Genomic DNA, 27,566 nt, shown 5'->3' on the forward strand with positions numbered 1-27,566 from the left:
AGGAAGAATCACAATGAGAATAACAATAGCTAGAGCAGCTAGACATTTTCAGACTTCAAGTTCAGTCTGATTAGAATAGAATAGAATAGAATAGAATAGAATAGAATAGAATAGAATAGAATAGAATAGAATAGAATAGACCAGGTTGGAAAAGACCTTTGAGATCATTGAGTCCAACCTATCATCCAACACTATCTATTCAACTAAACCATGGCACCAAGCTCACCATCCAGTCTCTAAATGTAGGATATTAGCTTTCCAAGTATTTTCCTCATAAAATCAACAGGGCTTACCATCTGGACAGTAACAGCCATCTAAGCAGTGCAGGTTGCTGCCAAGACAGTCTTTTTCAAATGTACAAGTTGGTGGACAGCAGCTGATGCAGTCTCGGTGTACAAAGCTGTCCTCACACTTCTCAGCTGGAATAAAAAATACATAGCTGGGGAAGAACTTGTTAGGGTCTCAGGTAATGATAGGAGTGGGGGGATGGAGCAAAACTAGAAGTGGGTAGATTCTGATTGGATGTTATGAAGAAGTTCTTCCCCATGAGGGTGGTGAGAGATTGGCACAGGTTGCCCAGGGAGGTGGTGGAAGCTTCATCCCTGGAGGTTTTGGAGGCCAGGCTGGATGTGGCTGTGAGCAACCTGCTGCAGTGTGAGGTGTCCCTGCCCATGGCAGAGGGATTGGAACTGGATGATCCTTGAGGTCCCTTCCAACCCTGAGAATTCTGTGATTCTATGGCACATTGAACACTAGTGCAGAGTTTCTGGTGTAGGTAATTACTCCAGTCAGGTATGATGGATTCTTTGGAGAGGCTTTAACTGATGAATTGCCGTAAATCCCCAACAAGAGCTGAAGTGTTTCTTTACCAAATTCTTTCACTGGCCCTACAAAAGAAGTTATAGTTTCTATGTGCTCATACCTCATGTAGTTAGATCATAGATTCAGTATCATGTTTGAATCCTGCAGTGACAAGCTGTCAAGATGGAATTATTTGAAATGAATCACAGAATCACAGAATGTTAGGGGCCAGAAAGGACCTTGAAAGCTCATCCAGTCCAACCCCTCTGCCAGAGCAGAAGCACCTACACCAGATCACAGAGGAACACATCCAGGCAGGGCTTGAATATCTCCAGTGGGGGAGACTCCACAACCCCCCTGGGCAGCCTGTTCCAGGGCTCTGTCACCCTCACAGGGAAAACTTTTTCCCTCCTGTTTCCATGGAACTTCCTCTGCCTCAGCTTCCACCACTGCCCCTTGTGCTGGCATTGGGCATCACCCAGCAGAGCCTGCCTCCAGCCTCTGGGCACTCACCCTGCACATCTTTATCAACATGAAGGAGGTCACCTCTCAGACTCCTCCTCTGCAAGCTACAGAGCCCTCAGCTCCCTCAGGCTCTCCTCATAAGGAAGATCTTCCACTCCCTTCATCATTTTTGTGTCTCTGTGCTGGACTCTTTCAAGCAGTTCCCTGAGGTCCTTCCTGAACTGAGGGGCCCAGAACTGGACACAATACTCCAGATGTGGTCTCAGCAGGGCAGAGCAGAGCGGGAGGAGAACCTCTCTTAACCTTCTGATCACAGCCCTTCTAATCCACCCCAGGATACCATTGGCCTTCTTGGCCACAAGAGCACATTGCTGGCTCATGGTCAACCTCCCATCCACTAGGACCCCTAGGTCCTTTTCCCCTTTGTTGCTCTCCAGCAGCTCAGTCCCCAACCTCTACTGCTCCATGGGGTTGTTCTTCCCCAGGACACAGAGGGTATCTCAAGGGTCACACAGATCTGCTTTGTTAGAGTCTTACTGCAGGCAGGAAAGTCATCCCTCCAGTCCCGCACCGGGGAGCCAGCGTGAGAGCAGGCTCTAGCGTATTCTGTCACTGCCCTGCAGTATGTTTCATCATCATCCACTCTGAAATGATAAAACAAGACAGTGGTCATCTGCAGATCCCTTGCCATGGGAGACCACACCGCATACTTCACACGCAGCTGACACCACTTAGTCATAGCAGCACAGAGGGAGAATATTATGGAAAGGAATAAGCTGTACTGAACACACTGCTGTGTGCTTATCATTTGACCTCACAAAGTGTTCTTTACTTTTAGTATTGCCATAGTGATCAACCCCACAAATTTATTACCAACAAAAGAGAAGTGCTGCTGATGGTGAAAGAGAAGCATGTCCTTGTCTTGAAGACAATGGAGAACTCGACAGTCTCAAGATCCAGGTGCCTCTTATGTAACATGGAAATTCTGACCCGTGCTGATAAAACACATTCTGGTCCAAGTAACTGGTTCAGGTTCCCAGCTGCCTGTGAGTCCTTGAATTTAGGCAAGAACAATCCTGCTGCTGGATTCCTGACCTTGTGCTGAAGCACTTGGTGCCAGAGGCATTATCCCATTGACTACTGTAGACAGGCTCAGGAATTTATAGTGCAGTCTTGGCCAAAGACTTCATCTCTGCCTTAGTCTGTACAGAAGAAGCTGTAGAGTGTACTTGTGCCAGGCTGAAGTAAAGAGATGTTCATCAGCATTTAGGTGAGCTCAGATTTTATTGAGCTTTAGGTCACATAAGGCAAGATATCACCAACCCTTTGTTACTATCAAAGTCCAACAATTCCCATCCCTCACTGTGGAGGAGTGGATGCCAAAATGACCTAGTCATAAAATGGCCTTTCTATTACAAGCATGACTGGGACAACTGAGTTTGTCTTTCAGCATGCTTCCAAAATTAGTGCTCTTGAGAATATAGGCTATTGTGTTTGTGTTCTGCTTTCAACACATCTCCTATCAAATCCACCACCACCACCCTCTTTCTTACAATGATCAGTGTCTTTCCAGCTATCCTTATCTAATCCAATTAAATAGGTCTTAAGAGAAAGAATGCTTGCCATATACTATGGCCCCACTAAAGTCTCAATAAACTGATGCTAAGCCCCAAGGAGAGAGATCTCTTTTATAAGCAAAATAAGCCTAAATTAATGAGGTTTTGTGACACAGAAACTTTCTTCAAGGTTTTCAGCATCCACACAATTCACTTTAAGACACATATGCACGCTGACAAAAATCAAATCCACCTTGATGCCATGACACTGACACGACATCACACTTGAAATTCTGCTTTTCCTTGTTTTCACTTTGCTAACAAAAAGCCACAATAAACTCCTGAATTATCAGGAGACCATAGAGGGGGCAACCCCTCTCTCCTCTGAGTGAAATCGATGAGCTGCAAACCTCAGGAAGCACACTCAGGATGTTTGCCTTCAAACACAAATTCTTCTCTCGACCTTACGGCAAAGCAGGAAACTAAAAGTTCCTCCCAAATGGAATGGATTATGCTGAGTTGATTCTTACTTTTAGTCTTGTGAACCTTTCTGGATGTTTTTGATTAAATGGATGGCTTTCTGAGAGGGCCATAATAGTGCCTGGTAGAAGCCCTGTTGTTTATGGCAGTTACCTCCTCATTTTAAAAGCCTGCTATAAAGGAAGTGGCATGCTGCTCAGTTATTTGTTCACTGGCTCTGGGCACCAGTTTAAATTGAATGATAAGAGCTAAACAGGAGCCTGGAGAGCTGAAGTTAAAATACCAGGTGACACATAATGCCGGTAACTGAGAGGTGTAACTACCACCAAAGCCAAGGAGAGCCAAATTTCTTTTGACAGCTCTGAATTTACATAAATAAAATATTCTCTCCCTCTCTCTTTCTTTCTCTCCCTCACTCTCTCTTTCTCTCCTCACTCTCTTTATTTCTCTCCCTCTCATTCTCTCTCTACCCTTCTCTCTCTACCCTTCTCTCTTTCTTTCTCTCCTTCTCTCTCTTTCTCTCCCTTTCTCTCTTTCTTTCTCTCCCTCCCTCGCTCTCTCTTTCTCTCCTTCTCACTCTCTTTCTCTCCCTCTCTCCCTCTCTCTTTCTCTCCCTCCCTCACTCTCTCTTTCTCTCCTCACTCTCTTTCTTTCTCTCCCTCTCATTCTCTCTCTACCCTTCTCTCTCTACCCTTCTCTCTCTTTCTTTCTCTCCTTCTCTCTCTTTCTCTCCCTCTCTCTCTTTCTTTCTCTCCCTCCCTCGCTCTCTCTTTCTCTCCTTCTCACTCTCTTTCTCTCCCTCCCTCACTCTTTCTCTCCTCACTCCTTCTTTCTCTCCCTCTCTTTCATTCTCTCTCTACCCTTCTCTCTCTTTCTTTCTCTCCTTCTCTCTTTCTTTCTCTCCCTCTCTCTCTTTCTCTCCCTCCCTCACTCTCTCTTTCTCTCCTTCTCACTCTCTTTCTCTCCTTCTCTTTCTTTCTCTCCCTCACTCTCTTTCTTTCTCTACCTCTCTCTTTATCTCTCTTCTTCTCTCTTTTTCTTTCTCTCCTTCTCACTCTCTTTCTCTCCCTCCCTCACTCTCTCTTTCTCTCCTCACTTTCTTTCTCTCCCTCTCTTTCATTCTCTCTCTACCCTTCGCTTTCTTTCTTTCTCTCCTTCTCTCTTTCTTTCTCTCCCTCTCTCTCTTTCTCTCCCTCCCTCACTCTCTCTTTCTCTCCTTCTCACTCTCTTTCTCTCCCTCTCTTTCTTTCTCTCCCTCACTCTCTTTCTTTCTCTACCTCTCTCTTTATCTCTCTTCTTTTCTTTTTCTTTCTCTCCTTCTCTCTCTTTCTTTCTCTCCTTCTCTCTCTCTTTCTTTCTTTCTCTCCTTCTCTCTCTCTCTTTCTTTCTTTCTCCCCTTCTCTCTCTTTCTTTCTTTTCTTTTTTTTTTTATTCTACTAATTTGAACCACAGTGGTTGCTCATTGAAACAGTCCAACTGTGTCAGACCAATGGTCCAGCTCCTCCAGTATCATTGATATTTCCCTCTAGTATCATCTCCATGCATTTTTGTTTGGGGACCTCCAGATATAGGTTTCAGGGCTTTCGTGATTAGCAGCTCCTATTTTGTTATTAGTGATTCTCCATGGATTTGTCTACCATTTCCTTGACTCCATTTAAAACTTTAGCAACCACACTATCCCTTGGCAGGCTGGTTTGGTTTTTTGTTTCCACACGGGAAGGGAAGGGAAGGGAAGGGAAGGGAAGGGAAGGGAAGGGAAGGGAAGGGAAGGGAAGGGAAGGGAAGGGAAGGGAAGGGAAGGGAAGGGAAGGGAAGGGAAGGGAAGGGAAGGGAAGGGAAGGGAAGGGAAGGGAAGGGAAGGGAAGGGAAGGGAAGGGAAGGGAAGGGAAGGGAAGGGAAGGGAAGGGAAGGGAAGGGAAGGGAAGGGAAGGGAAGGGAAGGGAAGGGAAGGGAAGGGAAGGGAAGGGAAGGGAAGGGAAGGGAAGGGAAGGGATCAGAACAAAACAAACCAGGCTGGAAAAGACCTGAACGCATCTCTCCCAGTTTGAACTTGGTTTCTCCTAATTTGCCTCAGTGCTGCTCAGTTCTGGTCTCAAAGGAAAATGTAAGCATTCATTTGATCCATTAAAATAAATAGTCAGGAACACCAGTCTTACCTGCAAAGATCATTCATACAGCTAGAAATATAAGAATATGGATCTATGCTTTCATGGCAGCTGAGGAAAGGAAACTGTAGAAATATTTGGCACTTGAAGAAAATGTCCTGAGTATTAAGAAGAATCAGTAAATGAGAGTTAGCAAATACTTAGTGAACAAATATCATTCTTCTTAGCTTTGTTTCCCTAATCCAGAGCCCTCAGTCTTGATTTATGATTGTGTCTCCTTCATTCTTCTTCCTAAAATTTGCCTTCTCTGCCTAGGCTGGCCTGGTTGAATGCTGCTCTTAAGTCAGCTGTGATCAAAGATTGTGAAATGACTCTCTACAACTACCTGAAAGAAGGTTTCAGAAGGTTTTAGAAGGTAGGGGTTGATCTCTTCTCACAAGTCACAGCTGACAGGACAAGAAGAAATGGCAGTAAATTATGCCAGGGGAGGTTTGGGTTGGACATTAGTTAAAACTTCTGCACCCAAAGGGTTATCAAAGTCTGGAACAGGCCCCCCAGGCTTGAATCACCATGCCTGGATGTATTTAAAAGCCATCTACATATGGTGCTCAAGGGTGTGGTGTAGTAGTGGCCCTGGTAGAGTTAAATAATGGTTGGAGTTGATGATCATAGGGGTCTTTTCCAACCATGGTGATTCTATGACAAAACCCCATTTTGTGTCAGTGTAGCAGCAGAGCAGATTAACTCTGCAGGATTCACAACTTAAAAAAAAATGTAGGTGCAAGAAGTCAGAACTGGAAACTGAACCCAAATTTAACACAGCAATGAAGAGCTCTGCCAAGAGATCAGTGTCACTTGGCACATCCTATCTGAGCTTTTGTACTTTTAATCTGAAAATCTTCAGACATACCTAGAAACAGCCCAAATTTTCTCTTTCTTAAGGCCTTTATGCATTCAAGGCTTTCTTCAACATGCTGTATATTGCTAGATGCTTGTACCATCACTGGGCAGTGCAGAAGAAGAATATATATATCTATGTCTATCTCTCTGTCATCTAGATCATCTCTCTATATCCTCTCTCTCTCATCTCTTTCTCTATCATCTCTCTCTTTCCATCATCTCTCACTCTCTATCCACTCTCCCTTTCTATCATCTTTCTCTCTCTATTGTCCCTATATGGCTGCACCCAAAGGGTGGTTGTCAATGGGTACATGTCCAAGTGAGTGGAGGCCAGTGACAAGTGGAGTCCCTCAGGGATAAGCACTGAGACCAGTCTTGTTTAACATCTGTGTTGGGGACATGGACAGTGGCACTGAGTGCACCCTCAGGAAGTTTGCTGATGACACCAAGCTGTGTGGTGCAGCTGACAGATGGAGGGAAGGGATGCCATCCAGAGGGACCTGGACAGGCTGCATAGGTGAGCCCATGACAGCCTCATGAGGTTCAACAACACCAAATGCAAGGAGCTGCAGCTGAACTAGGGCAATCCCAGCCACCAATATGGGCTGGGCAGGGCCTGGCTTGAGAACAGCCCTGAAGAAAAGGACCTGGGGGTGCTGGTGGATGAGAAGCTCAACATGAGTCAGCAGTGTGGACTTACAGCCCAGAAAGCCAACCAGTGCCTGGTCTGCATCAAGTGTGGCCAGCAGGAAAAGGGAGGTGATTCTCCCCCTCTCTGCTCCACTCTGGTGAGACCCCATCTAGAGTATGGCATCCAGTTCTCAAGACCCTGTTACAAGAAGGACCTGGAGTGCTGGAACATGTCCTTAGAAGGGCCACAAAGATGATTAGAGGGCTGGAGCTGCTCTGTTATGAAGACAGAGAGAGTTGGGGCTGTTCAGTCTGGAGAAGAGAAGGCTCTGAGGAGACCTTCTTGTAGCCTTCCAGTATCTGAAGGGGGCTCCAAGAAAGTTGGGGAGGGACTTTTTAGGGTGTCAGGGAGGGATAGGACTGGGGGGGATTGTGCAAAACTAGAAATGGGTAGATTGAGATTGGATGTTAGGAAGAAGTTCTTCCCCATGAGGGTGGTGAGAGACTGGCACAGGTTGCCCAGGGAGGTGGTAGAAGTCTCATGCCTGGAGGCTTTTCAGGCCAGGCTGGATGTGGCTGTGAGCAACCTGCTGTAGTGTGAGGTGTCCCTGGCCATGGCAGGGGGGTTGGAACTGGATGACCCCTGAGGTGCCTTCCAACCCTGAGAATTCTATCATTCTATGATCCTGTGATTCTAATAATCTCTCTCTATATATGATATATCTCTCTATCACCTCTCTCTCATCTCTCTATCATCTTTCTCTCTAAGTAGATATAGAATATGATTAATTACCTCAGTGGATTCTGCTTCATCTGAGCAAGGACTGGAAAAATCTGAGGCAGTAGGTACACAAGCTACATCATCTGAGGTTTGCACAACCCAGCTATTTGCAAATTCAGCAATATCTTCTGTATCTTCACCGACTGCAGGAAAACAGTAGAAGGGCATTCAGGGGGAGGGGGAAAAACACAAACAAACTGTCAACACAAACACAAAATGCAGCTTGAACATTTATGGCAGTTTTTTAAGGCATTCAATACATCTAAGTCATAAATATCTTCAGCATATAGGTAGGGTAGAAACATTATCACAGTATCACCAAGGTTGGAAGAGACCTCAAAGATCATCAAGTCCAACCTGTCACCACAGAACTCATGACTAGACCATGGCACCAAGTGCCACATCCAATCTCCTCTTGAACACCTCCACCTCCCTGGGCAGCACATTCCAATGGCGAACGACTCTCTCAGTGAAGAACTTTCTCCTCACCTCCAGCCTAAACTTCCCCTGGTGCAGCTTGAGACTGTGTCCTCTTGTTCTGGTGCTGGTTGCCTGAGAGAAGAGACCAACCCCTTCCTGGCTACAACCTCCCTTCAGGTAGTTGTAGAGAGCGATGAGGTCTTCCCTGAGCCTCCTCTTCTCCAGGCTAAACAACCCCAGCTCCCTCAGCCTCTCCTCACAGGGCTGTGCTCAAGGCCTCTCCCCAGCCTCATTGCCCTTCTCTGGACATATTCAAGTGTCTCAATGTCCTTCTTAAACTGAGGGGCCCAGAACTGGACACAGGACTCAAGGTGTGGCCTAACCAGTGCAGAGTACAGGGGCACAATGACTTCCCTGCTCCTGCCGGCCACACTATTCCTAATGCAGGCCAGGATGCCATTGGCCTTCTTGGCCACCTGGGCACACTGCTGGCTCATGTTTAGGTGGCTGTCAATCAGCACTCCCAGGTCCCTCTCTGTTTGGCAGATCTGCAGCCACTCTGACCCCAGCCTGTAGCTCTGCATGGGGTTGTTGTGACCAAAGTGCAGCACCCAGCACTTGGATTTGTTGAATGCCATCCCGTTGGACTCTGCCCATCTGTCCAGCTGGTCGAGGTCCCTCTGAAGAGCCCTTCTGTCCTCTAACTGACCAACATCTGCTCCCAACTTGGTGTCATCTGCAAATTTACTGATGACTGACTCAATCCCCTCATTCAGATCATCAGTGAAGATATTAAAGAACATGGGGCCCAGCACTGATCCGTGGGGCACACCACTGGTGACTGACCGCCAGCTGGATGTGGCACCATTCACCACCACTCTCTGGGCTTGGCCCTGCAGCCAGTTCCTAACCCAACACATAGTGTTGCTGTCCAAGCCACGAGCTGACAGCTTTCTGCCATTCTTTTTAATTTAAAGTAATATTTTAAGCTACATTTACCTGAAAGGATTGTTTATTATTTTTTTTACATATACAACAAGCTGTTGGTTGGGATTGGTTTAAGTGCAGTCACTGACAACTCTACCACAAATACACAAATAAGGACAAGTGTCATGTCTTGACTACTTAAGAACAAACACATTCCTTTGAAAAAATGCAAGGCTTTCAGCAAGTTTTCTCAACAGTCAGTTCCTGCTATTCTCTCCCTCCTTTTCCCTCACTGCAGGAACCCCCTGCAACAAACGCACCACTACAGACCCAGCTCTCCTCATACCAGGAGCTTGGATGAATTGATGAACAGGACACATGACTGCAAGTCATGGCAGCAGGCTAAGAAAGGCACACATACAAGAAGGTTGGCAGTAAAGAAACACATCAAAAATTTGCATATTTTTTGCCACAAGAACTAAATATTGAGCAACAAGAACTAAATATGAGCCAGCAGTGTGCCCAGGTGGCCAAGAAAGCCAAAGGCGTCCTGGCTGGGATCAGCAATGCTGTGTCCAGCAGGAGCAGGGAGGGGATTGTCCCCTGGGACTCAGCTCTGGGGAGGCCACACCTGGAGTATTGTGTCCAGTTTTGGGCACCTCAATCCAAGAGAGATGTGGAGGTGCTGGAGCCAGGGCAGAGGAGGGCAAGGAAGCTGTGAAGGGCCTGGAGAATGAATCTGATGAAAAGCAACTGAAGGAGCTGAGGATGGTTAGTGTAAATCAGAGGAGGATGAGAGGAGACCTCATTTCTGTCTACAACCACCTGAAAGGACAATGCAGAAAGGTTGCTGCTGGTCTCTTCTCACAGGCAATTAATGTTAGAACAAGAGGGAGCAGCCTTAAACTGTGACTGGGCGGGTTTAGACTGGACATTAGGAAACATTTTTTGAGGGCAAGAGTGGTCAGGGTTTGGAATGTGCTGCCCAGGGAGGTGCTGGAGTCCCCAAGCCTGGCTGTGTTTCAAGGTGGTTTGGATGTAGTGCTTGGGGCTATGGTTCAGCAGTGACCCTTGTAGAGTAGGGCTCTGGGTTGGACTTGGTGATCCTGAGGGTCTTTTCCAACCTGGAAGTTTCTGTGATTCTGTGATTACATTTCTTTTGTATTCTTAAGGATGTACAGAAGGGTATATTGCCTCCACCTTGAAGAACCTTATCTATGCTATGGTTATCTATACCTAGGCATAGTTAGGAGATAGTGCATTGAAATGCTGCTGCTTCTTTCCTCTCACAGAGCTGCACTATGCATAACTTCATCTAACTTCTCTTAGCACAAGAGCACAGAGTTTGACACTGCAAAGTGGAAAGCCCCAAAGCACACCAATCAAATATTTGTGCTTGGATCTACACAAATAAACAAAGATGAGATGCTAACCACCAGTCTACTTCACTTAAGAGTCAGGAAGACTCAAAACATTTGTCCCACTCTGGCAAATTAGTTCTTTAGGCAGAAAACCCTTCACAAAGAGAAAAAGCTGGGCTTTGGCATAGCAGTAAACCCATTGCTTTACCTCTGCTTCTGCACAAGCAGTAAAAAATAGTTTATTTCCACTTTTACAGGGCTTGAATTTCTAAGTCCTCAAAAAATGACACAAAATCAAATCACTGTCCTTGAAACAGTTCTATATGCAGGCACAGCTTTGTAAATTAAAGCAATACAAAGATGCCTTTAAAGATGAAGATGAGGGAATAGGAAAGGAATTTGCTCTTAAACTGTGTTTTGATATGGAAGCACTACATGCCTCTCAGCATCTTATTTATTAGAGGTATTGCAAATAGAGAGCATTCAGACTGTGGGAGACTCAGGAGAGATGTAAGAGTGTCCCTTACACTACTGGGGAAGTAGGTTAGCTGATGGAGATAAATCATCATCTGAATCATAGAACGGTTTGCGTTGGAAGGGACCTTGAAGATCATTTAGTTGCAAGCCCCCTGCCATGGGCATGGACCTCCCTGACTAGATCAGGTTGGTCAGAGCCTCATTCAGCCTAGTCTTAAACACTTTGATGTCCACAGATTCTCTGGGCATCCCATTCCAGTGTCTCACTACCTTCATAGTAAAGAACTTCTTCCTAATATCTAATCTAAATGCACCTCACTCTAGATAAAACCACTGCCCTTTCTCCTGTCACCACAAGCCCTTATAAAAAGTCTTTCTCCATCTTTCTTTTAGGCCCCCTTTAGGTACTGGCAGGCTGTTCTTAGGTCTCCCTGGAGCCTCCTCTTCTCCAGGCTGAACACACTCAGCTCCCTCAGCCTGTCCTCGCAGCAGAGTTGCTCCAACCCTCTGATCATTTTCATGGCCCTCCTCTGGCCCTTCTCCATCAGCTCCATGTCCTTCCTATATTGAGGGCTCCAGAGCTGCACATGGTACTCCAGGTGAGGTCTCAGCAGAGCAGAGCAAAGTGGCAGAATCACCTCTCTGGATCTGCTGCCCATGCATCCTTTGATGCAGCCCACAATCCTGTGGTCCAAACTCCACTTTCCTCCATTATTACAGCTCACCAGTTTTGCCCAGTTATTTAACATACCACTACTCTGGTGCACAAAAGTTGATATATGAAACAGAAAATTTAGTGCTCCCAGAGGAGAGGAGTTATGAGCAATTTATGCTGGGCAGATCTTTAAAGACTGCAAAGATAGGCACACTGTGTCTTCCTTCACATAGAAAGTCAAAAAGCTTCATTGTCAGCCATAGAAAGGGGAAAAAAAATAGAAGGGAAAAAAGAGTTACAGTGAGATAACCTTAGTTACTGAAGAGTATGTAGGGCCATGGATGTGATCCACTGAGCAATTCATAATAAGAATCAAGCAGTCCTATCTTGGTATTGCCCAGGGAGGTGGTGGAAGCCTCATCCCTGGAGGTTTGGAAGGCCAGGCTGGATGTGGCTGTGAGCAACCTGCTGTAGTGTGAGGTGTCCCTGCCCATGGGTGAGGGGGTTGGAACTGGCTGATCCTTGAGGTCCCTCTCAACCCTAACAATTCTATGATTTCACAGAATCCTTCAGATTGGAAAAGACCCTCAGGATCACCAAGTCCAAAACAGAACCCTACTCTACAAGGGTCACTCCCAAACCATAGCCCCAAGCATCAAACCATCTATAAATACACGCACTGTTAGTGACTCAACCACCTCCTTGGGCAGCCTGTTGCAATGTCTGAGCACCTTTGCTGTGAAAAATGTTTTCCTAATGTCCAGTCTAAGCCTACCCAGTTGCAGTTATCAAAGACAGAAAAATATTCCTCATGTTCTCAAGTTTGTCTTTTTTTTCTTCCTTTTTTTTTTTTATTAGTTGCAGATATGAAAAAAATTCCCTATAGAGTATTCACACACAGCCTGGACAACTACTCATAGACTCATAGAATCAATAAGGTTGGAAAAGGCCTCAGAGATCATCAAGTCCAACCTGTCACCCAGCACCTCATGACAAATAAACTGTGGCTCCAAGTGCCACATCCAAGCCTTTTTTGAACACCTCCAATGATGGTGACTCCACCACCTCCCTGGGCAGCACATTCCAATGGCCAATTACTCTTTCTAGGAAGAACTTTCTCCTCACCTCCAGCCTAAACTTCCCCTGGTGCAGCTTGAGACTGTGTCCTCTTGTTCTGGTGTTGGGTGCCTGGGAGAAGAGACCAACCTCTGCCTATCCACAACCTCCCCTCAGGTAGTTGTAGACAGCAATGAGGTCTCCCCTGAGCCTCTTCTTCCCCAGTCTAAGCAACCCCAGCTCCCTCAGCCTCCCCTCACAGGGCTGTGCTCCAGATCCCTCCCCAGCTTTGTTGCCTCATTGGACACATTCAAGTGTCTCAATGTCCTTCTTAAATTGAGGAGCCCAGAACTGGACACAGTCCTCAAGGCGTGGCCTAACCAGTGGTGAGCACAGAATGACTTCCCTACTCCTGCTGGCCACACTACTCCTGATGCAGGCCAGGACGCCATTGGCCTTCTCATCCTGCAGGGTAGTCATAGACCCATGAGACACCCTATCAAGAAAGAGATAAGAGGAACTCCCTGGCAACTGCATTGAAACCTACATATTTCACCAAGCATCTTTACAAAGCTCTCATAAAAGAATGACCTGAGATGGTGCTTTTTTCTAAACATTAATATTTTGGGTCTTCTCTCCTTCTCCCACCATCTTTAAACATCAGGAAAACCACAAGCATTTGTTTGTTTATTGATTATTTGACTGCACTTTCATTAGCTAAGATAAACATATCCCAAGTGCTTTGCTGAGCAAGAAAAGCCTTAAACATAAATGTAAATAATTTCTTGAACTGGGACCTTTTCCCTTAGCATCTTTAATGACAGCAAATAGCTGAAACAAGACTCAGCTCTTTTTACAGTATTCCATTTAGAGTGAACATGAAAGTTGTTCAGCCAAGTTATTTCTAAGCTATGTACTTACTATTTTGCAGCATCAGGTCATCGTAGATATTGCCATTAAAATTTCCACAGAGGCCACAAGTTTTTCCCTTATGATCTTCTGTCAGCTTAATATAAATACCAGAGCTTCCATCCCAAGCAAGAGAAAACCCAAAGGTAGTCTTCACCAGAATATAGTCAGCCAGTCTCTCAAGGAAAGCATTTCCAACTGTCTGAGGCAACATTAATCTGGAAGGAATAAACAGCCTGCTTGAAAGATCTCAGGTGACATGAGGTTGGTGATAGAAAAACACTACATACAACATGACCTTCTAACTCACTAAGTCCTTTTTACCAGGTGTTGTGTCAGGTTACACCCAGCCCCACAGAGGGGTGGGCTGAAAAGAACCTAGCCCCTAGGTGGACAAGAAACCTGACCTGGAAAACAGCTCCATGGAGAATGACCTTGGAGTGCTGGTGGACAGCAAGTTCTGCATGGGACAGCAATGTGTCCTTGTGGCCAAGAGAGCTGATGGGGTCCTGGAGTGCAGCAAGAAAAGTGTGGCCAGCAGGGCTGGGGAGGTTCTGCTCCCCTTCTGCTCTGCCCTGCTCAGACCACAGCTACAATTCTGTGTCCAGTTTGGAGCTCCCCAGATCAAGAGAGACAGAGACCTGCTTCAGAGAATTCATGGGAGAGCCACAAGGATGATTAGGGACGTGAGCATCTCCCCTGTGAAGAGAGACTGAAAGCCCTGGGGCTGTTTAGTCTGGAGAAGACTGAGAGGGGAATCCCATCAATGTGTATAAATATCTGAGGGGTGGGTGTCAAGTGGTGGGGACCAAGCTCTTTTGGATGGTGCACAGTAACAAGGCAAGGAACAGCAGGTACAAGCTTGAACACAGAAGGTTTCAGCTCAACATGAGGAGAAACTTCTTTCCAGTGAGGGTGACAGAGCCCTGGAGCAGGCTGCCCAGAGAGGTTGTGGAGTCTCCTGCTCTGGACACATTCCAAACCCACCTGGATGCATTCCTGTGCAGACTACCCTGGGTGATGCTGCTTTGGCAGGGGGGGGTGGACCTGATGATCTCTGGAGTTCCCTTCCAACCTCTAATGTACTGTGATACTGGTACAGTGACCCAGGTGGGCAGAGAGACTTGGTTCTCCCTCCCAGGGGAAGGGGGTCCCTGGGTCAAAGCCTATTTCACTCCCACTTCCTGGCCACCAGGCCTATTTAAGGGGAGCCATTTTCCTGCCTGCTCCTCGCCTGCCTGAGAGGCTGCTCCTGCTGCTCCTGCAAGCACTGGTGGGGCCTGTTCCATGCTGCATCTAAACTCCTAACGACTGCATCTAGAAAGAATCCACATTTGCATCCAGAGAATCCTTAGCCAGCTGTGACTGGTTCTGTATATATTTTTTACTTACTTTTTTTTCCCCCTCTTATATCTTTGCAACCTTCCTTTTACTCAAAGGCCTTTTAGATGTTGTTAAACTGACCATTTTAGTTCCTAATCGACTCCAGACTGTTTCTTTCATGGTTTTACCTCTCTTTTCTCCTTCCTAATTTGCTTTCCCCTACTGGGAAAAAGGGGAGACGGAAGGCAATCTAAATCTGGTCCTTTTGGGCTTTTGGACTCTGGGAAAGCTGAAAGCACAGCAGGTGTATACAGTCACAGTATCACAGTATCACTGAGGTTGGAAGAGACCTCAAAGATCATTGAGTCCAACCTGTCACCACACACCTCATGACTAGACCATGGCACCAAGTGCCACATCCAATTCCCCTCCAGGAATGGTGACTCCACCACCTCCCTGGGCAGCACATTCCAATGACAAATGACTTTCTCAAGTGAAGAACTTTTTCCTCACCTCCAGCCTAAACTTCCCCTGGTGCAGCTTGAGACTGTGTCCTCTTGTTCTGGTGCTAATTGCCTGGGAGAAGAGACCAATCCCTTCCTGGCTACCACCACCCTTCAGGTAGTTGTAGACAGCAATGAGGTCTCCCCTGAGCCTCCTCTTCTCCAGGCTAAGCAACCCCAGCTCCCTCAGCCTCTCCTCACAGGGCTGTGCTCAAGGCCTCTCCCCAGCCTCGTTGCCCTTCTCTGGACACATTCAAGTGTCTCAATGTCCTTCTTAAACTGAGGGGCCCAGAATTGGACACAGGACTCAAGGTGTGGCCTAACCAGTGCAGAGTCCAGGGGCACAATGACTTCCCTGCTCCTGCTGGCCACACTATTCCTGATGCAGGCCAGGATGCCCTGGCACCTGGGCACACTGCTGGCTCATGTTTAGGTGGCTGTCAATCATCAACCCTAGGTCCCTCTCTGTTTGGGAGCTCTCCAGACACTCCGACACTTCCATTCAACTCTTCATCACGTGCACTGTCAGCACTCAGGTGCAACATCACATCTGCACACTAGAACTCTGCCAGCCCCAGTAAAGAACAGCAAGAGCTGAGTAAAACAAATAAAAGATATCAAGTCATTTTTCTCTGGCTAGTGTTAAAAAAAAGGCACCAATTCCCTAAAGTCCAAGCTATCTTTTCAAAATAGAGATTACAATTCACCAGTAGAAGACTTACCTGATTCCAGCCTTTCTTACTTCATGTCCTGAAATAATTATTTCTTCTTGGTTTGAAATAAATAAGCTGACAGATCTCTGACAAGCATAGACCGAGCCGTAACAGTGAGGACTGTTATGGACCTTAGAGGGGAAAAATAGCCACAAAATAAAACCCAATGTCTGTTCTCAATAATTTCTTCTCATAAACTCATCTCTGATACTTTTCATTTCCATGCACCAGTCACTGAAAGAACTTTGCTAATAAATGAGAATGTTTTAAAAATCACAAAGGTATGCAAAGCCAGATGTTGATACTACCCAGGGCTGCTAAGAAGTGCAGCTGCTGTTTAACAGCACCAGACAACACTCTGAATATCAGATTAAATATTCATTTTATAGAGATGAACTCCAGAGATACTGTAGTGAGCTGGCTTATCATTTCCAGCATAGTAATGTGGGATCTGCAGGTGCTGGAAGGGCTCCAGAGAAGGGCCACGAGGATGAGCAGAGGGCTGGAGCTGCTCTCCTGTGAGGACAGATTGAGAGAGTTGGGGCTGTTCAGTCTGGAGAAGAGAAGGCTCCCAGGAAACCTAATTGTGGCCTTCCAGGATCTCAAGGGGGCTACAAGAAAGCTGGGGAGGGACTTTTGAAGGTGTCAGGAAGTGATAGGAGTGAGGAGAATGGAGCAAAACTAGAAATGGGTAGCTTGAGATTGGATGTTAGGAAGAAGTTCTTCCCCATGAGGGTGGTGAGAGACTGGCACAGGTTGCCCAGGGAGGTGGTGGAAGCCTCATGCCTGGAGGTTTTTCAGGCTAGGCTGGATGTGGCTGTGAGCAACCTGCTGTCGTGTGAGGTGTCCCTGGCCATGGCAGAGGGGTTGGAACTGGCTGATCCTTGAGGTCCCTTCCCACCCTGACAATTCCATGATTCTGTGATAGGAGCTGCAGTACTGGTTTACTTGGCTGTGAAGCTCAACAGATGAGTAATTGGGAAATATTTTGCCAACACACTAATGGAGGCTGTGAAAGTACCTAGAGCTATCACTTTTGTAGGAAAGATCTGTGAGTAAACACACAGTGCTAACACAGGCCTGAATTAATCTTCCTAAACTGACACTCAATCATGGAAGTAAAGAACCAGTTACTGTTTCTCTGAATTAAGTAAACCAACCCAGGAAAAGCATTAGAGGTTTTTACATCATTCAAGATAGTCATAATTAAAGACAGCACAACTTTTACTGGTATTGACAAATGGTTTCTGTCTAAACCTGGCCCAAGGCAGAAACACAGTCAAAGAAAATCAAAATAATTGTTGTGGGTTTTTTTTTTTTATCCTCTAGAGAGGTGTATTATTAAAGCCAGAAGGACTGTAGTGTGGGAATTTGGCCATGTTCCTGCTTCTCCATTGCCCAGCCTGTAGTGACTGCAGGGCTTCAACATTACTTAGGATTATCCCGAGTAAACATTCTCAGTTTTTAGCAAAACAAGATATTTGTTCCAGCAGCTGAGTGGTAGTTTCTCTCTTTCCAGAACAACTGGAATCCGCTGAAATGTTGATTCTAGATTTTAATATAGTCTTGGTCATTGCCACAGCACTTACCAACAGCTTCTAAAAGGTCAGAGCTGCACAGAGCATCCACAGAATTAAAGCTAAATTGGGGAAGGCAGAGGTTACAGCAGCTGTCTATAACCTGAGTGAATGGAAATAGCACTTTTAATGGCAGGTTTATCTTCACTAGGCATTGTTAGCTGGGGTGAGAGGAGGTCATGTATTTATAAATGCAAATGAGTGCTTGGAGCAGAAATCAGCATCAAGGTCTCCATTCACCTCTGTGCCCACTAGGGCTCAGAATAAGGACCTCCCTTCTCTCCTTTTCCCTACCCAGTCAGCATCAAATCCAAATCATGGTGTAAAAAGTGACATAATGAAGGAAGGAGGATACAGTTTTTCAACTCTCCCTGCCCCACAGTCATTAACTGGATACTCTTAAATTTGAGGAAACTACTGAAGAGTGCCTTCCATACATAGGTCAAGATGAAGGCTTTTGAGCTGTTAATCTTCTCTGCATGTCATAGAAATGATCCAAACTTAGAATGCATATCCCTAGAGGGGACAGAGTTTTTCATGGGTCAGGGAGGCAGGTCCTTGTAGCATGCCAATGGATGTGAAACAGGGCCTAGTATGCTGGAGTGCCCAGCTACCAGGCAGGCTCTAGCTGCTTGCACTTCTCTCAGCAGCTGGGGAATTTTTTTATACTCTTACAGTTGAGCTTTATTGAAGTTTCCAAGGTCTGCCTTAAAACACTTTTGCTCCCTGAAAGGAGTGATCAGAGACTCTTTTTAGGGGGTGGGGGGTAAGAAATGCTCTCTTTAATATACTGACTCTGTGGATTATCATTCAATCAATGGTTTGAACTACTGCACACAGGCTTAAGATATTTTCCAGCAGCACAGTGTCACATTTAAGTAAACCATGCAACAGTTTGCTCCATATATTTTCTCTACCTATTTCACTTGTGGTGAAAAAAGAGAGTCCTGCAATGCAGGAATACTCAGTGTGTTGTTAAATACTTACCCAAACAGTGTATTGGGGTTCTGGAGTACTGCAGTCTTTTGCAAAAACATAGGAGCAATTTCCTGGGAAGTAGTAGTAGATGCCATCAAATGTTTCAAAATTATACTGTCCCCATGATTTGCAGATCCCATCTCGGTCCTTACCAGTGTTAGGTACTGGAAAGAACACAACAAGTTTACTACAAGCATGTTAATCAAAAATTGACAGGTGTCAGAGGCATCCACAAAAGTATCACAGAATCATAGAATCACAGAGTGTTAGGGGCTGGAAAGGACCTCAAAAGCTCACCCAGTCCAACCCCTCTGCCAGTGCTGGGTCACCTAGAGCAGGTCACACAGGAACACACCCAGGCAAGGCTTGAATATCTCCAGAGAGGGAGAGTCCACAACCCCCTAAGCAGCCTGTTCCAGTGTTCTCTCACCCTCACAGGGAAAATATTTTCCCTCCTGTTTCCATGGAACTTCCTATGCCTGAACTTCCACCATTGCCCCTTGTGCTGCCATTGGGCATCACCCAGCAGAGCCTGGCTCCAGCCTCTGGGCACTCACCCTGCACATCTTTATCAACAGCAATGAGGTCACCTCTCAGGCTGCTCCTCTCCAAGCTACAGAGCCCTCAGCTCCCTCAGGCTCTCCTTGTAAGGAAGATGTTCCATTAATCATCTTTGTGGCTCTGTGATAGACTCTTTCAAGCAGTTCCCTGAGGTCCTTCCTGAAGTGAGGGTCCCAGAACTGGACACAATACTTCAGATGCAGCCTCAGCAGGGCAGAGCAGAGGGAGAGGAGAACCTCTCTTGACCTACTAAGCACAGCCCTTCTAGTCCACCCCAGAATGGCACTTGCCTTCTTGGCTACAAGAACACACTGCTGGTTCATGGTCAACCTCCCATCCACTAGGACAGTAAGAGCAAGGGTAAAAGATAATGTCCTTTCTTCAACTTTAAATGAAGCCAATAGATTTTGTTTAGTCTTTAGGCTGCTGTTTAAGTCATGTGCAATCATTAATTTCTTTTTTATTTTCTTTTGGCAGTTAATTATAAGTAGAAGCAATGAATTTAGATCTACTACAGATCCCAGAAGCCAGTTCTTGTTGATCCCTACACACAGTAGATTCCAGAAACCAGTGCATTGAAATAGGTGGCAATTTTATTTACCTTCTTGTTTTGTTTTGCTTTGTTTTTTGGTTTTGGGGGGGTTTGGTTGTGGGGCTGGATTGGTTTGTGGGGTTTTGCTGGTTGGTTGGTTGGTTGATAGGAGCTTTTTCTTATGTTTTTTGTTCTTGTTATTTCAGCTAACTATAAAAAAGCTGGGTAATTACTGATGCACTAGACAGTGATCTAACATGTAAACACCCCTGATGTTGTTCTATATATATCCCTAATCCATATCATTTTAATCCTCTTAGCTACTAGTGGAATGAGTTTCCTGCTACAGAGAAATCACAGATATGCTATTAACTGTATTGTTTCAAAAACCTGCACCTTAAGTCTCATTTGAAGCTGCCATTTGCCCCTTTTTTAGGCCCCCAGCTTACCAATCTGGCACCTGCTTCCTTGAGCCTGAAATAACTGACAGTCACAGTCACCTGCCTCTGTGCAGGCTGCTCCATTAAGGCACTCCTGAGGACAGGAACCTGTAAGCAAGCACAGCAGTCTTCTAGTAGATACATTTATTTTGCAAATAGACTGAGAGATCCACATTAAATCTCTTCATTGTTTAATCATAAGCAGTTATATTAGCTAAGAAAATGAACCAACAACAATTTCCAGCTTCTATCATTTACTTAGTTTCACCTTTTGTGTTCCTTGGTTAAAAGAGAAGCAAGGCTCTCTCTTGTTTGGTTTGAGACTTGTAAACTAACAAAGGAACAAAAGGTCAACCTCCTCCCAGCAAACATAAGGTCAAGTTCCCATGTAAAGAAATCAGATCCCAGTCCTGCTGATCTCAAAATACACAGGATACAGATTATTTTAATTGACTAAATTCTGCACAATGTACAAATCTGTTCAGCTTCTCCCTCCCCAGCATTACAGCAAAGCTATACCTTTAGCTTATGGAGAGTCCAGAATATATAGTTTACAGAGTGAAAACCAACTAAACCTTCCCCTCATCTGAAAAACAGGCCAGTTAAAAGGGTATGTCTGCTTAAAGAGGGGGCTGCAGTCAGAGACTAAAGATTCTGTGGGAATTGCTTACTTTATGTTATAATTAGTAATTGTTTCCAAAAGCAGTTTCATTAAAGAGTTTCATAGCCTGTTTGGAAGCTAAGTCCCCACTGTCACCCACTGATCATTTGCAGAGGTGGGTCTAAATCATAGTTTCTCAAAAGTGGGGGGTCAAAAATTGTAGCCACAAAGCAAAACTTCATCAGGCTTTTGCAGATAGCTGCTTTCCTCCTTGGGAGAGGAATAAAACCCTAGATACAAACACAGTCTAGCTGATGGAGACTTTAAAAGCATTGCTAAAAGTAGGGAATAAACTAAATAAGCAGGCCCTTCCACTCCCACTGATGCCACAGTGAAGCTGCTAGTGACATTGAAAGGGGGCAAAATGGGACCTTTAAAATAAAGCACACACAGAAGTCACCAGTGATTGAGAACATCAACCTTCACTGTGAAAATTCCTTTCCATACTTAGTTCTGAATTTTTTCCATTAAAGAATTGCTTTCCAAACAGACACAGATACTTGGGAAAATACTGACAAAGCAGTAAGTGGTGTTTACAGAACAGCACTAATGTAGAAGACTCCCTTGTTACCATTAGAATTGTGAGGACTAAAGTCACATGTATTGATTTAGGTGGAAAGCCACAACAGAAAGCATCTACCCAGGCATAGGTATTTTGCAAGAAGGAAACCAAAATGCAGTTAAATACAATGAACTGCTGTACCTCTGTGTACAACACTTATAACCCTCCAGGATCAGCTCTGTGCTCATTGCCTGAGCATCTTCATCCCTTCACAGAAGCAGTTACATGTCTCTTACACATATCTGTATCCTCTGCTGAGGCCAGGACAATTGGCAGAAAAGGCAAATTGCAATGGAATGAAACCTCTGGAAACCAAAGGACTGACTTTGTTAGCCATGGAAAGTTCAATCTTAATATGGATTAAATGAGAAAAGGAGACAGGGCAAGATTTTGTAGGGGACATAATAAGGAGGACTTTCACAACCCAAAGCAACACAGGAGAGCTGGTAGGAAAGCAGCATTTTCAGGACCATCTCTCCTCCTTCAGGCGAGGAGCCCAGCACTGACCTCCTGTCAGACTCCGTGTCAAGGCCCCATGAAGATGCAGCTGAAGAGAGGAAGCTTGAATCTGTCAGAGAAATGTAAAAGTAGTATCAGGGTGTTTGTGCTTTACAAAAGAACCTGAGGCCTCGCAGCCTAACTTTGGGTTGTGAGCTTTAACACGAAAGAGTAGTTCACATCTTGGCCAGTACATGGCACAGCTGGAAGCACTGCAGGAAGGATTGGCAGCCTAAGGCCAGCAGGGAAGGCAGTGACTGCAGCAACCAGCGCGCTGGAGAGGGAAGTATGGCTTTTGGGTGGGTGGGGAAGGATGTAGCTGTGCTGTCAGATCACCACTGGCCTCCTTTATATGCCCTCCAGTGCCAAGGAACCAGCAGGCTCAGCCTGGGAGGTTTTTCACTTACACTTGGAAGAGTGAGGGTACAGAGAGCACTCCCACCCTTTTCACTTCAGTCAAATACCAATAGCTGGAGAGCTTGAAGATGAGGTATCCCTCAATTTCATCCTCTCCCCTGACTCATCCTGTGTGCTGCACCTCTGTCACCCCACTGTGCTCATTCCAATTACAATGGATTTCATGTCCTCCTTGAGATCCGTCAGAACTGCATTTTGGTTCATCTCAAACAAAAGAGGAGGTGAATCTGCCTGATCTGCCTCCTGTCTTGTTTAGGAACCATAGAGCATTGGACTATTAATGAAGTCCTGGATCAGACCCAGCACTTTGCTACTGCAGCTTGTCATGTTGCACCATCCTTTCCAAGAAGAGATCCTATTCCAGCCTGAAAGCACTACGGGGGTTTTGCCCCCACTCGTCTGGAAAGTTTACCAGGGTGAAGTGCTGGGGAGTTAAATATTCCCCTCTTACATTTATTCATGGCTATTTTAAATCCTTTTGTTTCATAAAGCTTAGCCCTCTTGCTTAAATAGCAGCTCTTCTTCCCTGTGGTTTCTATTTATTCCCTCTCTCACGTTCTATGAGAAAGCAGTTACCCTTCTGTGCTCCCCACAGACACCACACCAGCACTCAGCTACACAACTAAGCAAAGTAAAGAGTTTAAGTCTTTGCTTGTAAGCTCATTTCTTTCTTCCCTTCTGGCACCAGTCATTCTCCATGTCTGGAGTATGAATTAATAGATCAAAAATCGGATGTGGCACTTGGTGCCACGGTTTAGTCATGGGGTCTGTGGTGACAGGTTGGACTTGATGATCTTTGAGGTCTCTTCCAACCTTGGTGACTGTGTGTGTGAAAACGTGAATGGCACTGCCTAAGGCACAGGTTATATTAAGTCTCCCTAATGACTCATAAAATGACACAAAACCTTCCATTTTCCAGCTGAAAATCATTTCTGAGATGATGCATTCAAGTAGCACAATCCATCTAAAATCAGCCTGAAATGGACTTCATCAAATGCCCACCTGGAAGGCCTCTACACCAGAACTATTCCTGGTCCCTAGGGTCCGTCAAGAGTCAGAAATGATCCTTTCCCTGAATGCACAAGACCTCTTTTCCTTTGCCCTGATGGTTACTCTGAGCTGTCCTCCTCAGGAGAGCAGCTTTTCGTGTCTTTTGTTGCTATGAAGAAGCAGAGCGTCCACGCTGCAACAGAGTTTCCCTGCCAAAGGCCCTCCTGGGGCACTGTCAGTCCTATCATAGTATCAGTCAGGGTTGGAAGGGACCACAAGGATCATCTAGTTCCAACCCCCCTGCCATAGGCAGGGACACCCCACACTAGAGCAGGCTGGCCACAGCCTCATCCAGCCTGGGCTTAAACACCTCCAGGGATGGGGCCTCAACCACCTCCCTGGACAACCCATGCCAGGGCTTCACCACTCTCATGCTGAAGAACTTCCTCCTCACCTCCAGCCTGAATCTCCCCACCTCCAGCTTCATTCCATTCCCCTTAGTCCTATCACTCCCTGAGATCCTGAGAAGTCCCTCCCCAGCCTTCTTGTAGCCCCCTTCAGATACTGGAAGGCCACAATTAGGTCACCTCGGAGCCTTCTCCAAACTGAACAGCCCCAACTCCTTCAGTCTGTCCTCATAGGAGAGGTGCTCCAGCCCTCTGATCATCCTCGTGGCCCTTCTCTGGACACCTTCCAGCACCTCCAGATCCCTCTTGTAATAGGGGCTCCAGAACTGGATGCAGTACTCCAGCTGTGGTCTCACCAGAGAGTCCTCACAGGCTCTGTTCACCCTATTATAGCACTTGACAGCAGCTACCTTCTGGCTCGGTCAGGAGGCAGATAGATCAAAAGGGGACTGTGCTGGTGCCCAAACCCAATACAGAGACGCAGACAATCATCTGTGCTTCAGCTGCAACCTTCCTGCAACACCCTGAGGAGACCCTGCCTTGGGCTGCCCTCCTGCCCTCATCAAATGGAATCATAACCCTTTCTTGGGCTCCACATATACCAGCTGTGGAATGAGATTCCTCTCTTTACTATTGAATTTCAGTGGGATGCAGCATTAAGGCATCAATGGGCCTGAGTGGCAGGAAGCGGGGCCTGGTCAGAGCCATCACCACACCATGCCTAGGAGGGAGCCTTGCTGGTGGCACCGTCACTGCACCTCTCACCAAACACCAGCAGCTTGCTGAGGCGCTCTGTTCACCTTCATAACAGCCAGAAGCATGGCAGTTTTGTTTCCCATGAAGTGTGCCAGCTGGTTCCTCAGGGTGGGTTGCCCACCGAGTGCTTTGCTGAGAATGAACGAAGGCATGAGGCTGCGGGCTCAGGCAGAGGGTGAGCAGATAGGGAATAGCTGCTCCTCCTCACTGTCATCCTGTTACCACAGCCTCTCTCCCCACAAAGGCTCCTTTGTCAGGAGTGCAAAGGCCCAGAGCAGAAAAAGGGGGAGGGTTTCCCCTCCCTCCCCCATTTGGAGGTATAACCTACCTCAGTTGTTACGAGATCTCTTTTCTGTCGAGTTACATTAAACTCATTTCTGGAAGAAAACAAAAAGGATCTTGTATAATCAAAGGTTCCTGGAGCAACCTGAATAAGCAGCTCTCTGGAGAGAAGTGTTTCTCTCCGATTACCATCACTTTATCAAAGAGGTCTTTCTTGGGTTAACATTTTAAGAGGGGTTTTTTCCCCCCCACCCCTTCTTGTTTTTTTTCTTTTCTTGGTCTCATTTTACAGAACTGGGTTGCAGTCTGATCCTTGCTTAGACACTGAGACCCCTGGAGCTCATGAGGGAGATGTAAGTGGGCAAAATAGGCTTACATGACAGGATACAAAACTGTAAAGTGGCTTCGTATTTACTTGACATTGCGTGTGAGCGGCTGCAAGTTCCCCCAAGTGTCATTTTAATATACTGTGGTGGTGCTTTTAATAGCAAGAGATTGCTCTCCAGCTGCAACTGGCTTAGATTTGTGACAAAGTTTACAAGCAAGGACATAAAACTGTAAAACATATGTCTATTGAGGTGCATCTGTGTTTGAGGTCAGCTACGTCCCACTGGATGCTTCCATTGAAACCGATGGCATAGACCCCATTTAATTCAATGGGATCAGGGACATGCCCTAGTTTGGATTGTGTTTGGATTTCAGCTTCTACATGAAAACTTGTATGGAGAATGTTTATTTTAAGGCTGTATAGCACTTACTTTTCTGTGCTTCAAATAGAAGCTAGGATTTTATCATGAGATTACAAAGTGTAGAAGGACACTCATTTAATGTATTTTTCCAGTCATGACATCATGATCTCATGCTGGCTATTCCTCTAAGCTTTCTTGTGACCATAGGGGCACCATTTTTCATGAGGACCTCAATTTTTCAAACACAGGAGCCATGCCCTTTATGCAATGTCTTTGAAGAGAATGGGAAAGCATTCTGGAAGCCTGGTTTACGTCCACTGTGCATGCACGTGAGATTTTACACGTCAAATTTGAAGCTGCGTCTTGCTTTCTAACTTGCACTGCATCACACTTCCTCTTGCTCTGTTTGTAGGACTTGACAAATAAGGAATAAAAACTTACCTTAAAGTTCTTCTCAAATGAGAAAGCTTGCAATAAGATCCTGTAGGTTAAAGAGTCATCAAATTAAATGGGGTTTTTATGCTTCATTCTGCACTCGACAAACAACAGTTCGTCAAGTTTAAAACAACACTGTTCAATTTTATTCTTTAATGATCCTAAGTTCTCCAAAGCATCTTTACACAAACTTCTTCTGTTTCCAGTGGCTGCAGCACTTTGTGCTTTCCTTCCTGAGACCTTGATTCTCCTAAGTATTCACCACTGGCAAGTTTCCATGTTCTCAGTTCTGCTACACGCTACCATGAAGCAGAGCAGAGAGTTCAGAGTCCTTCAGAGGCTCAGAAGTGATATAATACAAGAGATGCTCAGAGCATTCCAGAATGGAATTTCTAGGGAGGTTGGCTATAATTATTTTCTGAATGCTACTGGTGAAACTCAACTGTGAATTGTTTAAAATATTCCAGAGTCTATGCCTTAAAAATAAACAAATAGATAGATAAAATGCCTTTTTTTTCTCACACTGCCTTAGAAGCCTTTATAATCGCTGCAAGAAAACTACCAAAGATCCATTGGCATTACATTGAAAATTAAACCATTTGTATAGCCAGATGAGTGATTTACTCTAGCACTCTGGAACTGCTTACATAAATCACAGGTGCAGTCTGCTCAGACAAAACCACCCTCCACTGAAAATCATTAGAAGCTTACTCATCTGGCAATAAGGGCAAGAAAGAGGAGAAACTTAAATTTCCTTTCCAAAGGAGTGTTCTGTAGCCAATTCAGACATTAGAATATGCCTTTCTATTAAAAAATAAATGAATAAAAGCAAACAAAAAACCCCCTCTGTTTTCTTTTCTATACCTGTGAGCCAGAACAGTGATATACAGCTTTTTAACCTGTGTTAAAACCTAATTTTTCTAACATATACATTCCAGCAAGGATCCAACAACAACAACAAATCGCTTTATGGGGATAGAAAAAGTAAGAGCTGTAACACTCAAATATTTAGAAATCTCTTTTTTACAAGTTAGTATTGCTACCAAAATGGAATAAAGCTCTTACCTTGCAAAGAGGACAGCAGTGAATGAAGTAAGAACAGACTCCACGGTATCATTAAACTGAGCTTTCCCACAATGTTCATTTCAGTAGAACTTAGGAAACGTATCCAAATCAGTGGCTTTGATTAGGATGGCATCTTAGAAGTATGTCTTTCTCCACTGTGCTTAAATCCTGTAACAGTCAGATAGCTGGGTGCATTCTTTAAAATAAATTAAAAAGAAAAAAAACAAAGAATAAAACCCAACAAACCACCCAAACAAACCAAAAACAAAGGAAAAGGAAAACGAGACCTCGCGCTTGGTAGCTGCAGACAGCCTCAGGAGCTCTGCAAGCGTTGCCCTACAACTTTCTGGCTGCATGTGTCTCATTAGTAATGCATGGTAGCTCCTCAGCAGAGTCTGTATTAGTTACACTTTCACTAGACCTGAGAGCATTACTCCTCTGTGGAGCTGAATCAGCCCTTTATAACATAGCACACAATTACACACAAGTGTTGCTCGATCATCATGGTTTGAGAGCTCCTCCAGTCGTCGCGCACCTTTGTGTGCCTTGAGGCTTCGCTGGGTGCTGTCCTTTACCGCTTATGTCTGTGTGTGGTGGGTTGAAATTACCACCACCCCCCAACTAACTTGGAGAAACTACCCCCAAAATAAAATT

General features: G+C 45.4%; 1 protein-coding gene across 1 annotated transcript in view; it reads right to left on the reverse strand.

Annotated features, from left to right (window-relative positions):
- The window catches only part of OTOGL (otogelin like), a 139,394-nt gene extending 112,283 nt beyond the window's left edge, over positions 1-27,111 (reverse strand). The window contains exons 1-12 of the mRNA XM_054173788.1: positions 26,913-27,111; positions 25,854-25,893; positions 24,770-24,818; positions 21,881-21,941; positions 20,160-20,258; positions 18,627-18,781; positions 16,072-16,193; positions 13,536-13,741; positions 7,731-7,861; positions 5,459-5,565; positions 1,804-1,910; positions 294-419 (exon numbers count right to left, since the gene is read on the reverse strand). Coding sequence (XP_054029763.1) covers positions 294-419; positions 1,804-1,910; positions 5,459-5,565; positions 7,731-7,861; positions 13,536-13,741; positions 16,072-16,193; positions 18,627-18,781; positions 20,160-20,258; positions 21,881-21,941; positions 24,770-24,818; positions 25,854-25,893; positions 26,913-26,991 — 1,282 coding nt within the window. The 5' untranslated portion in view covers positions 26,992-27,111. The remainder of the gene's footprint in view (positions 1-293; positions 420-1,803; positions 1,911-5,458; positions 5,566-7,730; positions 7,862-13,535; positions 13,742-16,071; positions 16,194-18,626; positions 18,782-20,159; positions 20,259-21,880; positions 21,942-24,769; positions 24,819-25,853; positions 25,894-26,912) is intronic.
- Positions 27,112-27,566: the final 455 nt, after the last annotated feature.

This window comes from Dryobates pubescens, chromosome 27, assembly GCF_014839835.1.
Source record: "Dryobates pubescens isolate bDryPub1 chromosome 27, bDryPub1.pri, whole genome shotgun sequence".
Taxonomy (NCBI): domain Eukaryota; kingdom Metazoa; phylum Chordata; class Aves; order Piciformes; family Picidae; genus Dryobates; species Dryobates pubescens.